The following is an 11,692-nucleotide window of genomic DNA, read 5'->3' on the forward strand; positions in this document are numbered from 1 at the left end:
CGACGAGCTAGCTAACCTTAGTGACAAGCTAGATTACAAACTAATGCTACCAGAGAGAGAACTAAAGCTAGTGATGAGCTAGCTAATCTTAGTGATGAGCTAACTAAAATACTAATGTTACTGGGAAGATAACTAAAGCTAGTGACGAGCTAGCTAACCTTAGTGACGAGCTAGATAGCACACTAATGTTACTGGGGAGAGAACTAAAGCTAATGAGGAGCTAGCTAACCTTAGCGACAAGCTAGATTACACACTAATGTTACTGGGAAGAGAACTAAAGCTAGTAATGAGCTAAATAACCTAAGGGATGAGCTAGCTAAATGCTAATGTTACCAGGGAGAGAACTAAAGCTAACGACGAGCTAGCTAACCTTAGTGACAAGCTAGATTACACACTAATGCTACCAGAGAGAGAACTAAAGCTAGTGATGAGCTAGCTAATCTTAGTGATGAGCTAACTAAAATACTAATGTTACTGGGAAGATAACTAAAGCTAGTGACGAGCTAGCTAACCTTAGTGACGAGCTAGATAGCACACTAATGTTACTGGGGAGAGAACTAAAGCTAATGAGGAGCTAGCTAACCTTAGCGACAAGCTAGATTACACACTAATGTTACTGGGAAGAGAACTAAAGCTAGTGACGAGCTGGCTAACCTTAGTGATGAGCTAACTAAAATACTAATGTTACCAGGGAGAGAACTAAAGCTAGTGATGAGTAAGCTAACCTCATTGACGAGCTAGCTAAAATACTAATGTTACCGGGGAGAGAACTAAAGCTAACGACTAGCTAGCTAACCTTAGCGTTGAGCTAGATTACACAATAATGTTACTGGGAAGAGAACTAAAGCTAGCAAGGAGCTTGTGATTGTTTTCACATGTTATAATAAAAATGAATTGAATTTGATATAGAAATTTTATTTTTTAAATCTTTATCTAGTCTCGGTCTTTGACTTGGTCTTAGTTTTCCCAGGTTTGGTCTTGGCTCAGACTCTGCTCTAGCAGTCTTGACTACTACATATCAGTGTAAAATGCCTAATGCTGTTTCATAAAAAAAAGGTTTTGTGTGTATGTATGTGTGTGTGTGCATGTGTGTGTGTGTGTGTGTGTGTGTGTGTGTGTGTATATAATCCTTTATGCATGACATGGTAACTTGCACTCAATGTATGTGAAACAATGAGGTCATTCATTGTGATAGTGTGTGTGTGAGCGTGTGAGGGAAAGGGAGGGGTTACTGTAGGACACTATGCGTCTGCCTTATAAGGAGTGACTGAATACGCGTGACTTGTCTATGGACTAATCTATGGACCCTTAGACTGAACAACAAAGTAAGAGAGAGAGAAAGAAGGTGAAAGATAGAGACAAGAAAAAACATAGAGAAAGAGAGAGAGAAGGATAGATAGAGTCAGAAGACATGAGAAGACCCAAAGCATACCAGCATTGTGAAGAGACGCCAAAGGATAAAAACACAGACAGATCAATATGAATGTTAAATATTAATTCTAAGTGTTAAACCAGGCTGGTCAGAAGCAGTTCTTTACCTCTAGTTGTGGTTTTTACAAACAAGGAGTGAAGAAAGAAAGCAGAAGAAAAGAAGGAGAGAGAGAACAGAGGGATCTGCCCACTCCTGGAGGAATCAAAGGCCTCTTTAGAAAAAGACAGAATGGCATGAGAAACCTGAGCACCGGGAGGAACTGTGAGAAACACAAGCAAAAGGGGTAAAAAAAAAAGTAAATAGAACAGAAATAGTGTGGAAGAAAAGATCTTTGAAGGAGGACTGAGTGAAGGAAGGCAGAAGACCATGATGGGAGTGAAAGGCAGGGCAGCCTTTGCCATAATCTTCATCATTGTCTTTTTATGCACTATGTGGCTCTGTAAGTACAGTCCATAATATTCCTACAATCTTCTTTCTTTCTCTTTCTGTTTATTTTCTCTCTGTATTTTTCTCTATACTTTTTAAAAGCTAATGTTACAGCTCCTAAATGGTATTGTTGGTATCTGAACTATCTACGCACAATGGCCGTACAGATTTAAAGAACTAGTAAGGATGATATGTTCTGTAGTCTGTGCCCACTGCAATTCCCCCTGTCCCATTTCCAACCTTTGGGGTTGCCAGGTTTAGAAAAATGCACACAAATAGTGTACTTCTGCCATAGAATCAGGTGAGCTGGCTAATTTTCTGCTAAACAGGTAATCACTGATCTTCATTAAGGTTGCTAACCATAGCTGGGTAATTTATCACCACCACTAGTGTAGTAGAGACAGGCTTTTTGTACAATGAAACGAACACATTCACAGATCAGCTTCAGAGTAAGACTCGGTCTCGCTTGCCACTGTGTAAATCTGGCAACCCACGCGAAGTTCGCGTCTGGGGCAAAAAACTTTTTCCAGTGTTTGGTAATTGGACTCTTGTAGTCATTTTACACATTTCCTTGCATTTATTACTGATTGTTATTTTACATAATTTAAATGGCCAATGATATGTATGTTGTGTTTTTGTAATTCTAGTTTAGATACACTAATTGGACAAGTATTGAAATACCGGCTCATGCTTTTTTCTGAAATCAACATTATTAAAACTCCTTTTTTTTTCTACTTGTCTACTCTGTCCAGGGACGGATTTGTACTACATTTTGGAGCATTTCTGTGAGAATGTGACTGTATTTAGCAACAAGAAAGAGTAAGATCAGTATGTTGGATAATAACCACTTCAACTCATTTCTTCAACTGCCCAGAGAACACAGGTCCACTGCCCCACATCTCAATGCTGGGGAGCCATATACCCCACTAGCCCACACCTGTATGGTGGCAATAGGTTCATGTTTATCAGCAATGGGTGTAATGTACAGTAGCTGAACACTTTTATTAGCAGGGGTGTCCTGTTGTGCTTTGTGAAATGTCTTGATCACACTGACCTTTGTGATGGTGTTAGCTCGGGTCAGTCAGTGTAGCCATTTAATGAGCTTAGCTTTTTAAACTCTGGAATTCCTGGTCTGTGTGTTCTGTTTGCTAACTCTGTTAGTGTGAGAGAGTTTGTCCTCAGTATGAACATGATAATATTTGATCACAAAGTCCTTTTTAGGACAGCATTGTCTGCAACCTCTTCACTCTTGGCTATGTTGCAATATAAACAGAACACTGGAGAGAATAGGGACAAATGGGTCATTGCCTTAGTGACCCTTGGCCCCCTTCCCCATATTTATCCTATATGTATCAATTAAAAATATATATTTTTTATTTTCTGATGGCACGGGCATGTTCCAAGATGACAGTGCCCGAATCCATGGTTCTGGAATTGTGAAAGAGTGGTTCAGGGAGCATGAGATCATCATCTTCACACATGGATTGTTCACCACAGGGTCCAGATCTTAATCCCATTGAGAATCTTTAGGATGTGCTGGAGAAGGCTTTGTGCAGTGGTCAGACTCCACCATAATCAATGCAAGATCTTGGTGAAAAATTAATGCAACAATGGACTGAAATAAATCTTGTGAAGCTTATCAAAACAATGCCATAGTGAATGCCAGATAGTGTATTTCCAAACTGCCACCAGTGCAGCATCACTAAGTAGCTAAGCACAAGATCTCAAGGTCTGATGCATCAGCTAACATACACCTATGTTGGTTAGCCTCACTAATGGTACGATTGGGTAGAGAGAGTGCCATCTACCTACCTAGAGGAAGTGTGGCCAATTTTTAGGCTTCAGATCCCAACAACGAAGCAGTATGACACAAGATTCAAATTCTTTTCCTTGCTGAGACACCCATGCTTATGTGGTTTCTGACACTGTGTAATTACACTTATTAAAAATTGGCAAATAAAACTGGCCACTGCTACTATACTGTAATATTGTACTTGTACTGTATCAGCTAGCACATGTACCCACTTACGTTTCTAAGCAACCTTGTTTATGACCTGCCAAGCCATAGATATAATTCTGTACCTCAGGCCTAAACACTAAGCAGTGTCGTTATCAGTCTAAAGTGATGTGTAATGTGTAATCTGTCTCTGCCATAATCTTGTTACAGCTCCAATTTACACTTTTTTTTAACAGTTTATTCTTTCAAAGATAACAAACTGAGGAGGAGTGGGATTGAACTGCTTCACAAGAGGAAGATTTGCATACATGAAAGAATACGCTCTTTGTTCTTGGCAAAGCAATCTGCCCCTTGCAGTGTGCAGTATGTGTGCGTAGGGGGAGATGCATTCATCAGAAAGTTTAGCTAAGCTTCTGTAGAGAAAAGGGTTTTTGCATTCGTAGTTGTGTAATCTTGTTCTTCTCTTCTGTCTTCATAGATGGTGGTTTGGACCGATGGGACTATTGTCTAAAGGTTTATATTCAAGATAATGAGGTAGGTTTACAAAAGTAGAGTGAAATTCTCACACACATGCGGTTAAGACGTGACAGCTTATATCATCCCACCTCTCCTGCCACTTGCAGAATTCTCCCGCATTGTAACAGCACCTTCTTTGTGTCTGCATAAATATAATATTATATAATGAATGTGAAATCAGTTCGCTTGCTCACCTTTTAGGGATGATTTAGCAGGTTTTCTTAACAAAACAATTAAACTCTAACTAAAAATATAATTTTGTATTATAGACTACAGAGTGGGGAATTTAATCTGTGAATTTAATCATCGCCAAAATCATAATTCATTTTTATGGTTCTCCTTGAAATATGTATAGTATATTTAAAGCAGAGAAATGCATTTTGCATTTTTGCATGCACATAATCCACATACTACAGTTTACATGTATGTATCTGGCCCAGACTTGCATTTACGCATGGTCACTTCATGCAACTTGTATGAGACCAAGCCACATAACAATGCAAATATAAACACACTCAAGATGCATTTAAAAAATATACAAATCCAATTACTCAAACTGCTTTAGGAGATGATCTGAGACACATCCCTCTCCCAAAAAACATTCAACAAACAAAACTCCTCCCAGTATAACCAATACTCCTTCCAGTACAACCAAAACTCATTTCAGTACAACCAAAACATCAGTAATAATTGCTGTGTAATGGATGGATTTACATATTTCATCCAACACAACAAGTGTAAATGCATGTGACTAAAATCCTATCAGAATACAGTACAAAGTGCATTAATTGTGTTACCTTAATTAAGTAAAAAATTATGTTATCTATACTTTACTGGAATAATTATTTTTAGCCATCTGTACTTTCTACGCTATACATTTTAAAAATAACCTCATTACTCAGATTTCATTTCAGCATGTTTTCATTCTGGTTCTCAGCTTTAAAAAAACCCATTCAGATAAATTTCTCAATCCAGATAGAGTGAATTTGATTGTGGTTGGATGAGTAGTATAAACATATACCATTCCGACACCCTCAGATCCATCACACCTGAACACATATCCCACTCCAGCGAGAACATAGCAGACATGTGTAGCCTAGTATGAAGATGATCTGTGGCAGAGACTCAAGAGAAATCAAGAGAAATGTCCCAACTAAGCTTCTTTAATATATCTGAAATGTACTAAAATACATTCATTTTCAATGGGCATATATGCAGCTGAAACAGGGAATCCGATTTTTTTTCAACATTAACATTTTAATTTAACAATATAGTCATCATGACTTTTAGAAAAAGCACTATAGACATGCCTAAGCTTTTTTAGTTTTTGAAAGCAGTACTTTTACACTTTTGCTTTAATAAAAAGATTAAGTTGATACTTCAACTTATTAATAAATATTTTAAACCCTAATATCTATACTTCTACCTGAGTAACGAGTGCTATGCTTTTGACAGCTTTGGATACATGAAGTGACCAGGTGTTAAATAGGTCTCTTAACAACATTACTGCAGTTTATTTTGTTCTTCACATTTTCTTACTTGGCTTTGATTTTAACTCCCGCTCTGCTTCTCATCCCCAGTCCCTCACCTTTTACAAGCCCATCAGCTCAGAAGATAATGACACGGCTCCATTGGAGTTGTGTCCAGGGCAGAAGTTCCAGGTTGCTGTTTTGCTGATGAACCTTCAGGCTGCACCTGTGTCAACCAATGATGTGCTGCTGAAGCCTTACCTGGCCAGCTGGGATGAGCTTATCAAGTGAGTGATAACATTATTAATTTTTTTTTCAGATAAAATAACAATATGTGTCCTTTGGGATTAGCTGTAAAAGGTTATTAAACCACATCATAAATGATTATAGGTGACCAATGTTTGATAGTTAAATATTCATAGAAAGCCCAATGCGGCAAAAGTGAAACGACAAACCACACATACTTTCATCATAAAATGAACATGTTATCTACAGTATTTTTAGATTGTTTTTTTAAACATAATATGGTAAATATAAAATGGAACACCATGAAAAAGATAATTATTATGATTCAAACATTTTATTAAAACATTTATGTAGTAATTAGAGGTTATACTTACTGAAAAAAATGAAAAAGTTGGAAACCGCTACCAGTTGTGCAAAGTAGAAATGTTTAATTTTAATAATTTATTTTTCATGTGTATAAAAGATTTAAATATTAAGTCTCACCAACTTAAAAACTCACTTTATGTTTTTAGTTGGTCTAACTTAAGTTCTATGAAATGTGTATTATAAGTTAAGCTGAGTATCTTTTTGGCTTGTTAATATTTTAAGTTAGCGACTGGTAAGTGGGAATTGCTAGTCATATAAGCTTACAGTACAAATATGACCAGTTGACCAGTTTAACTGAGCCAGCATGTAGTCACACTCAACAACACAGCAACACAAACATAGCAACTTGCTATTATAGCCTTCAACACCGAGGCCAGACAGTTAATTATAATACATCACATACAGTATATAAATCCCAAGAAAAACCCTGAAACCCTGTTTACCCTAAAGTAGTTGGCTTGGCCTTAACTAGGGTTCAAATACAGTTTGTAAATTTTGCCAACTCAGATTTTTTAGTTAGACCATTTTTTAAAAAACGAAATAATGAAAATGTGTGTGCTATAGTTTATGGTGCAATTCAGTATTTTTTGTTCAGCTGACTTAAAAATCACATTAAGGAGAACAGTTTAAGTTTTTTTTATTTACAGTGCTGTAGAAAACGTACATGTAGATAATCAATATTATTTTATTTTATTATTTTAACCCCTTAACAGGCCAGGATTTTTGTTAATTGTCTGCCTGATATTACACCACAAAATCTTAAGGATTTCTATTCAAGCATTCGTTAAAAAGCTTTCATGTTTGATAAGGAACATTACTGAAAAGCATAATTGTAATTTTACTAGAAAATTTAAAAAAAATATTGAAGTAAATCTGCTAATGTCAAAATATAATGAATAAAATCATAAAATGATCTCTTTCCTGAACTTCATTTTAAAATCAGTATTTTCCTGAATAAAAATCAAACAGTTAATCTCCTCCAAACCTTTAGTTTTGTCATATTTGTCTAGTTTTTACGTCTCTATTTTCAAACATACAGGATTTGGGTTGATTTCTGTTACTGATCTGGAATTATTAGCTTCTTCAAGTGTCCTGTAGTAGATTTCAGAGTGTAAAAAAAATATTTTACTGCAGAGAACAAGGGATTTTTATCACCTACAGCTGTAGCCCGTACATGGGACAAGGCATTTTAAGGGGTTAAACTCTTTTTCATTTTTCCTCAGTTTTATGGAAACACTGGGCCCTATGGTGGGTTTAATCTCCCAAGAAATCGAGGGCAAGACCTCCATCATCCGTGAACTTGCCAAAAAAGAGGAGGCAGAAAGCAAAGAGCAAGTACAAGAAGGTCAACCTTCAGATATCGCACTGCCTGAACTCTCTCCCACCTCAGATGTAGAAATGGGCAGAGCTTATAGGTCTGTGCGCTCCATGATCAAAGCAGAGCTGGACCAGGGTCTGGTGGACTTTAATAAGCATACGGCGTCGGGCTGCCGGACACTTCTGAGGTTGCACCGGGCACTGCTCTGGCTTCAGCTCTTCCTGCGCAACCTGGCTAACGAGGATCTGGAGGCGGGGCGAGCCCGTAGCCCTGCTGAGCTCTGTCGGGAGGCCTACCAGCTCACCCTGGCTCAGCACCACCTATGGTGGGTGAGGAAAGCAGCCGAGCTGGCCTTCGTGGCCATGCCTGACAGGGCCTTCTTCTACAGGCTGGTGTGCGTGGAGACGCAGGCGGAGGCCACGGTCATCCTCAACAGGGTGGTGAGGGCCATACAGAAGGTGTACGACAGGACTCAGGTGGCACTAGAGGAGCATGGCATGCTGGATCTACCATAAAGACATACAAATCACTCTTCACACTTTCACTTTAGTACAGTTTCTCTGCACCTCTACTCTACTCCAGTGCTACTTTATGGATACATGTTAGTAAGAACTATGAAGAAGCAACATGCTACGATGTGACACAAGGTGTGTCATGGCAGATGGACATTTGTCATGCAAGAAAGATACCATGGGCAAGAACTACATGTAAATAACAAGTACTGTATACTATGCAATGCATTTGGGCTGTTAAATAAAAAAATAAATTAAAAGCAAACAAACAATGCATATATAAATTGTTTACTTCGATGAATGAAAAAAAAACCACTTAACTGAGCAATAACTCTATCACTCTATCAGAAGACAGCAAGGTGTTTGCTGGTTGTCAATTCCTCAGCTATGGCTAACTAAAGACCTTCAGAATTAAGCTGACTCTAGGTCGCTGGTGCACACTTCTACTGTGCAGCAGCAACACCTGCACCAATACTGTATGACCTTTATTGAAGAATTTCCTAAAGAAAATCTTTCCTGTGACAAACCCAGTTTCTAATCAAGCTTTCATCATGCCTGTGCAAAGGTGTTTGGGCTCCTCACACAGCCAGGATTTAGTAACAGTTTTTTTAAAGTATTAAAGTAGCTTTGCAGTGTTAAAACCGCAATGAATGTAGAGAAGAATAAATATTTAAATAAAAAAAAATCTTTCATTCTTTTCTGTTTTAGACCTTATTATTTTTGGAGTGTGGGCGTGACATGTGCAGGTGCAATATAGGCAGATGCGAATAGGGTGTCGGAATGGTAAATGTTTATACTTCTCTACATCCAACCATCCAATCAGATTCACTCTATTCAGATGGTGATATTTATCTGGATAGTTTTTTTTTTTTTTCGAACAATGAAAAGCTGAAAACAAGGCTATGTTTAAAATGTGAGGACTAGAAAGTTCAGATAATTGAGTGAAAATATAAGGAGTAAAAGTAAAAAGTCTTGTGAAAAACAATTACTCAAGTAAAGTACACCAAAGCTAATAAAAATGTTTGGGAAGTTATAACTTAAGTCCGTTGATTGATTGAAGGCATTTTTTTAGATTGTAAGTCAGGGCAGCTGCTCTGGTTTATTTTATCAGGGCACTAGCAGGTCATATCAAACTTTATGACACTTAGTTGCTGATTCTGTTATTTGCAGTGGACTCTGCTCTGATTGTACCTAGAATCCCCCTATTATCTTATGAACACACACCCATGCCCAGTAACAATAACTCCCTTAATGCTGCTAATAATGCTACTCGTAAAGTGAGCTCTTATCAAATTATATATAACTTCAATAACGTTTTTTTAATGTTTTAAGATAAGCGTTATTTATGTGCAAATTAGAACATGCGCATTTTGTTTAGACCTTTGACTTAAATCTAAAATGTAATTGTAAAGACATATTCAGTTAGGTTATATATATATATATATATATATATATATATATATATATATATATATATATATATATATATATATATATATATATATACGTATGTATATGTATATATATGTATATATATATATATATATATATATATATATATAGAGAGAGAGAGAGAGAGAGAGAAGGTGTTACATCTGGACAGCAATTAAATTTTGGCAGGATAAGTGAGTTTATAGTATTTTATAGTAGTAGTTTTTATTTTCTACAATCTTGAATGTTTGTGTCACATTTAGTGATATAATCATGTCATTATTACTTTTTGATAACTACAGTAAATATAAAGTATTGTTTTATATGTCCTTCCTGTGGGATTCTGATGTTAAGACTGACACAGACCCAGTAAAGGCTTTAGAGATGCTTCAAAGCTATCATCATATTTTCTGATTAAGGAGGTGTTTATTTTGAATTGGAGAATGAATATGGAGATTTTCAGTGCAAAATAATAATCAGATTTAAATCAAAAGTTACCAAGTAATTCTCTGAAGCTGCAGAAAGGATTGCAGAAGCATTTGAGTTTGTGAAGACATGAGAATAATCTTAAGTAATTAAATGAATGGTAGCATATTTTGGCTCCATTGTAGATTAATGATGGGTTTATAAAAATCCTTTGTTTGGTATGACATGGCAAATCTGGCTAAAGACACCCGAATACAATACCCCCCCCCCCCCTCACCCCCAGGTTATAGCCAATTTTAGACTTGTCTTGTTCTCAGTTTCTACTTGGGCCTCGTAAACTGTTGTCTGAAGGTTAATGAGGGGTATAAAATAAGTGTGGGGCCAAAAATGGCACACACAGGGGGTTGACATGGGTCCACTATAGGCACAGATTCTGACCTTCATTGGAAACCTGGGCTAACGATACATGGGCCTCATGGGTTTCGCAGTTTTCACATAAATGTTTGCTAGCTAGATTAATATGTCTTGGATTAAAAGACCTTTACCAAGCATATCCAGTAAAGTCCAATTAGTTTTGCTAATTTTAGATTATGTTATTTTGAGTTTGAGAATTAACTTGACATAATGAAAACACCAACAGAGTACCTTTTCATATCCTGATGTTCTCTAGTATGATGGCCCACAACTTATATAGCAAACCAAACAGCTGCAGAAGTCTCCAGAGCACAGCTGCTGTTCTACCATACACAATTTAAATTACAAAAAGTATACAACCACAGACCTTTGCCTTGAATTTAAGTATAAATAAGTATTTAAATAGCAGTCACGTTGTCATTAAGTTAACTTAAATGACTGCATTTCAGGTGGAAGGAAACGGGCCTATAGAATGCACAGTCTCTCCAAAGGAACATCATGAGGGTGAGTTCTCAAAATTTAAAAAAGGGCCAAAAACCTCAAACTTACCATACTTAAACTTAAAACTTAAAAAATAAATAAATAAGTGAGCAGTTTCTCCTGAACAGTTAACATTTCTATCTCTCTGAATCAGGGACTTTGTTCGATTATCCTCTAATCTTGACTCACACTACTATTCAAAGATCCATGTACACTGAGAAAGAACATGTCTTTATAAGGCACGATCTTGCTCTACTTGACATCATAAGGGTGAGTTCTTTAAAAATGAAAAGAATCAAAAACACCAGACCAACCTGACTTAAACATATTTTTCAACACAAACTAACACTACAAAACCTCCTTAAAAACCTCCAAAAAAAAGTTATTTCAATGTAACTAAACATAAATTAAAGTCACCCCTAAAGCATCATGGGAGCTCTCCTAGTCGAGTGTGTCCATCACCGTTTGGGTCAGTGTTTGTGTTTTGTCTACACTCTTTAACCCTTTCCGACCCTGCATCAATTACAATGGACATCATGTATTTTCTTTATTTTTAAATGTTTTGTTGCACATAATACTATTAACACTGTTTGAGAGCTGCTGTCCATCAGAATAGACCATGAACCAGCCAATGAACAAGTTCATAAACCAATAAACCAGCCATTTGAACCTGCCCACTGGAAGGGAAGAACAGAAGTT

The 11,692-nt window shown here is 36.8% G+C and overlaps 1 protein-coding gene across 1 annotated transcript; it reads left to right on the plus strand.

Moving 5' to 3' along the window:
* Positions 1-1,269: 1,269 nt before the first annotated feature.
* Positions 1,270-8,514, plus strand: gltpd2b (glycolipid transfer protein domain containing 2b). The gene is made up of 4 exons (XM_007258085.4): positions 1,270-1,871; positions 4,294-4,349; positions 5,912-6,087; positions 7,636-8,514. The coding sequence occupies exons 1-4, from the start codon at positions 1,799-1,801 to the stop codon at positions 8,243-8,245; spliced, it is 915 nt and encodes a 304-aa protein (XP_007258147.2). The 5' UTR covers positions 1,270-1,798; the 3' UTR covers positions 8,246-8,514.
* Positions 8,515-11,692: the final 3,178 nt, after the last annotated feature.

This window comes from Astyanax mexicanus, chromosome 1 (assembly GCF_023375975.1).
Source record: "Astyanax mexicanus isolate ESR-SI-001 chromosome 1, AstMex3_surface, whole genome shotgun sequence".
In the NCBI taxonomy this organism is placed as follows: domain Eukaryota; kingdom Metazoa; phylum Chordata; class Actinopteri; order Characiformes; family Acestrorhamphidae; genus Astyanax; species Astyanax mexicanus.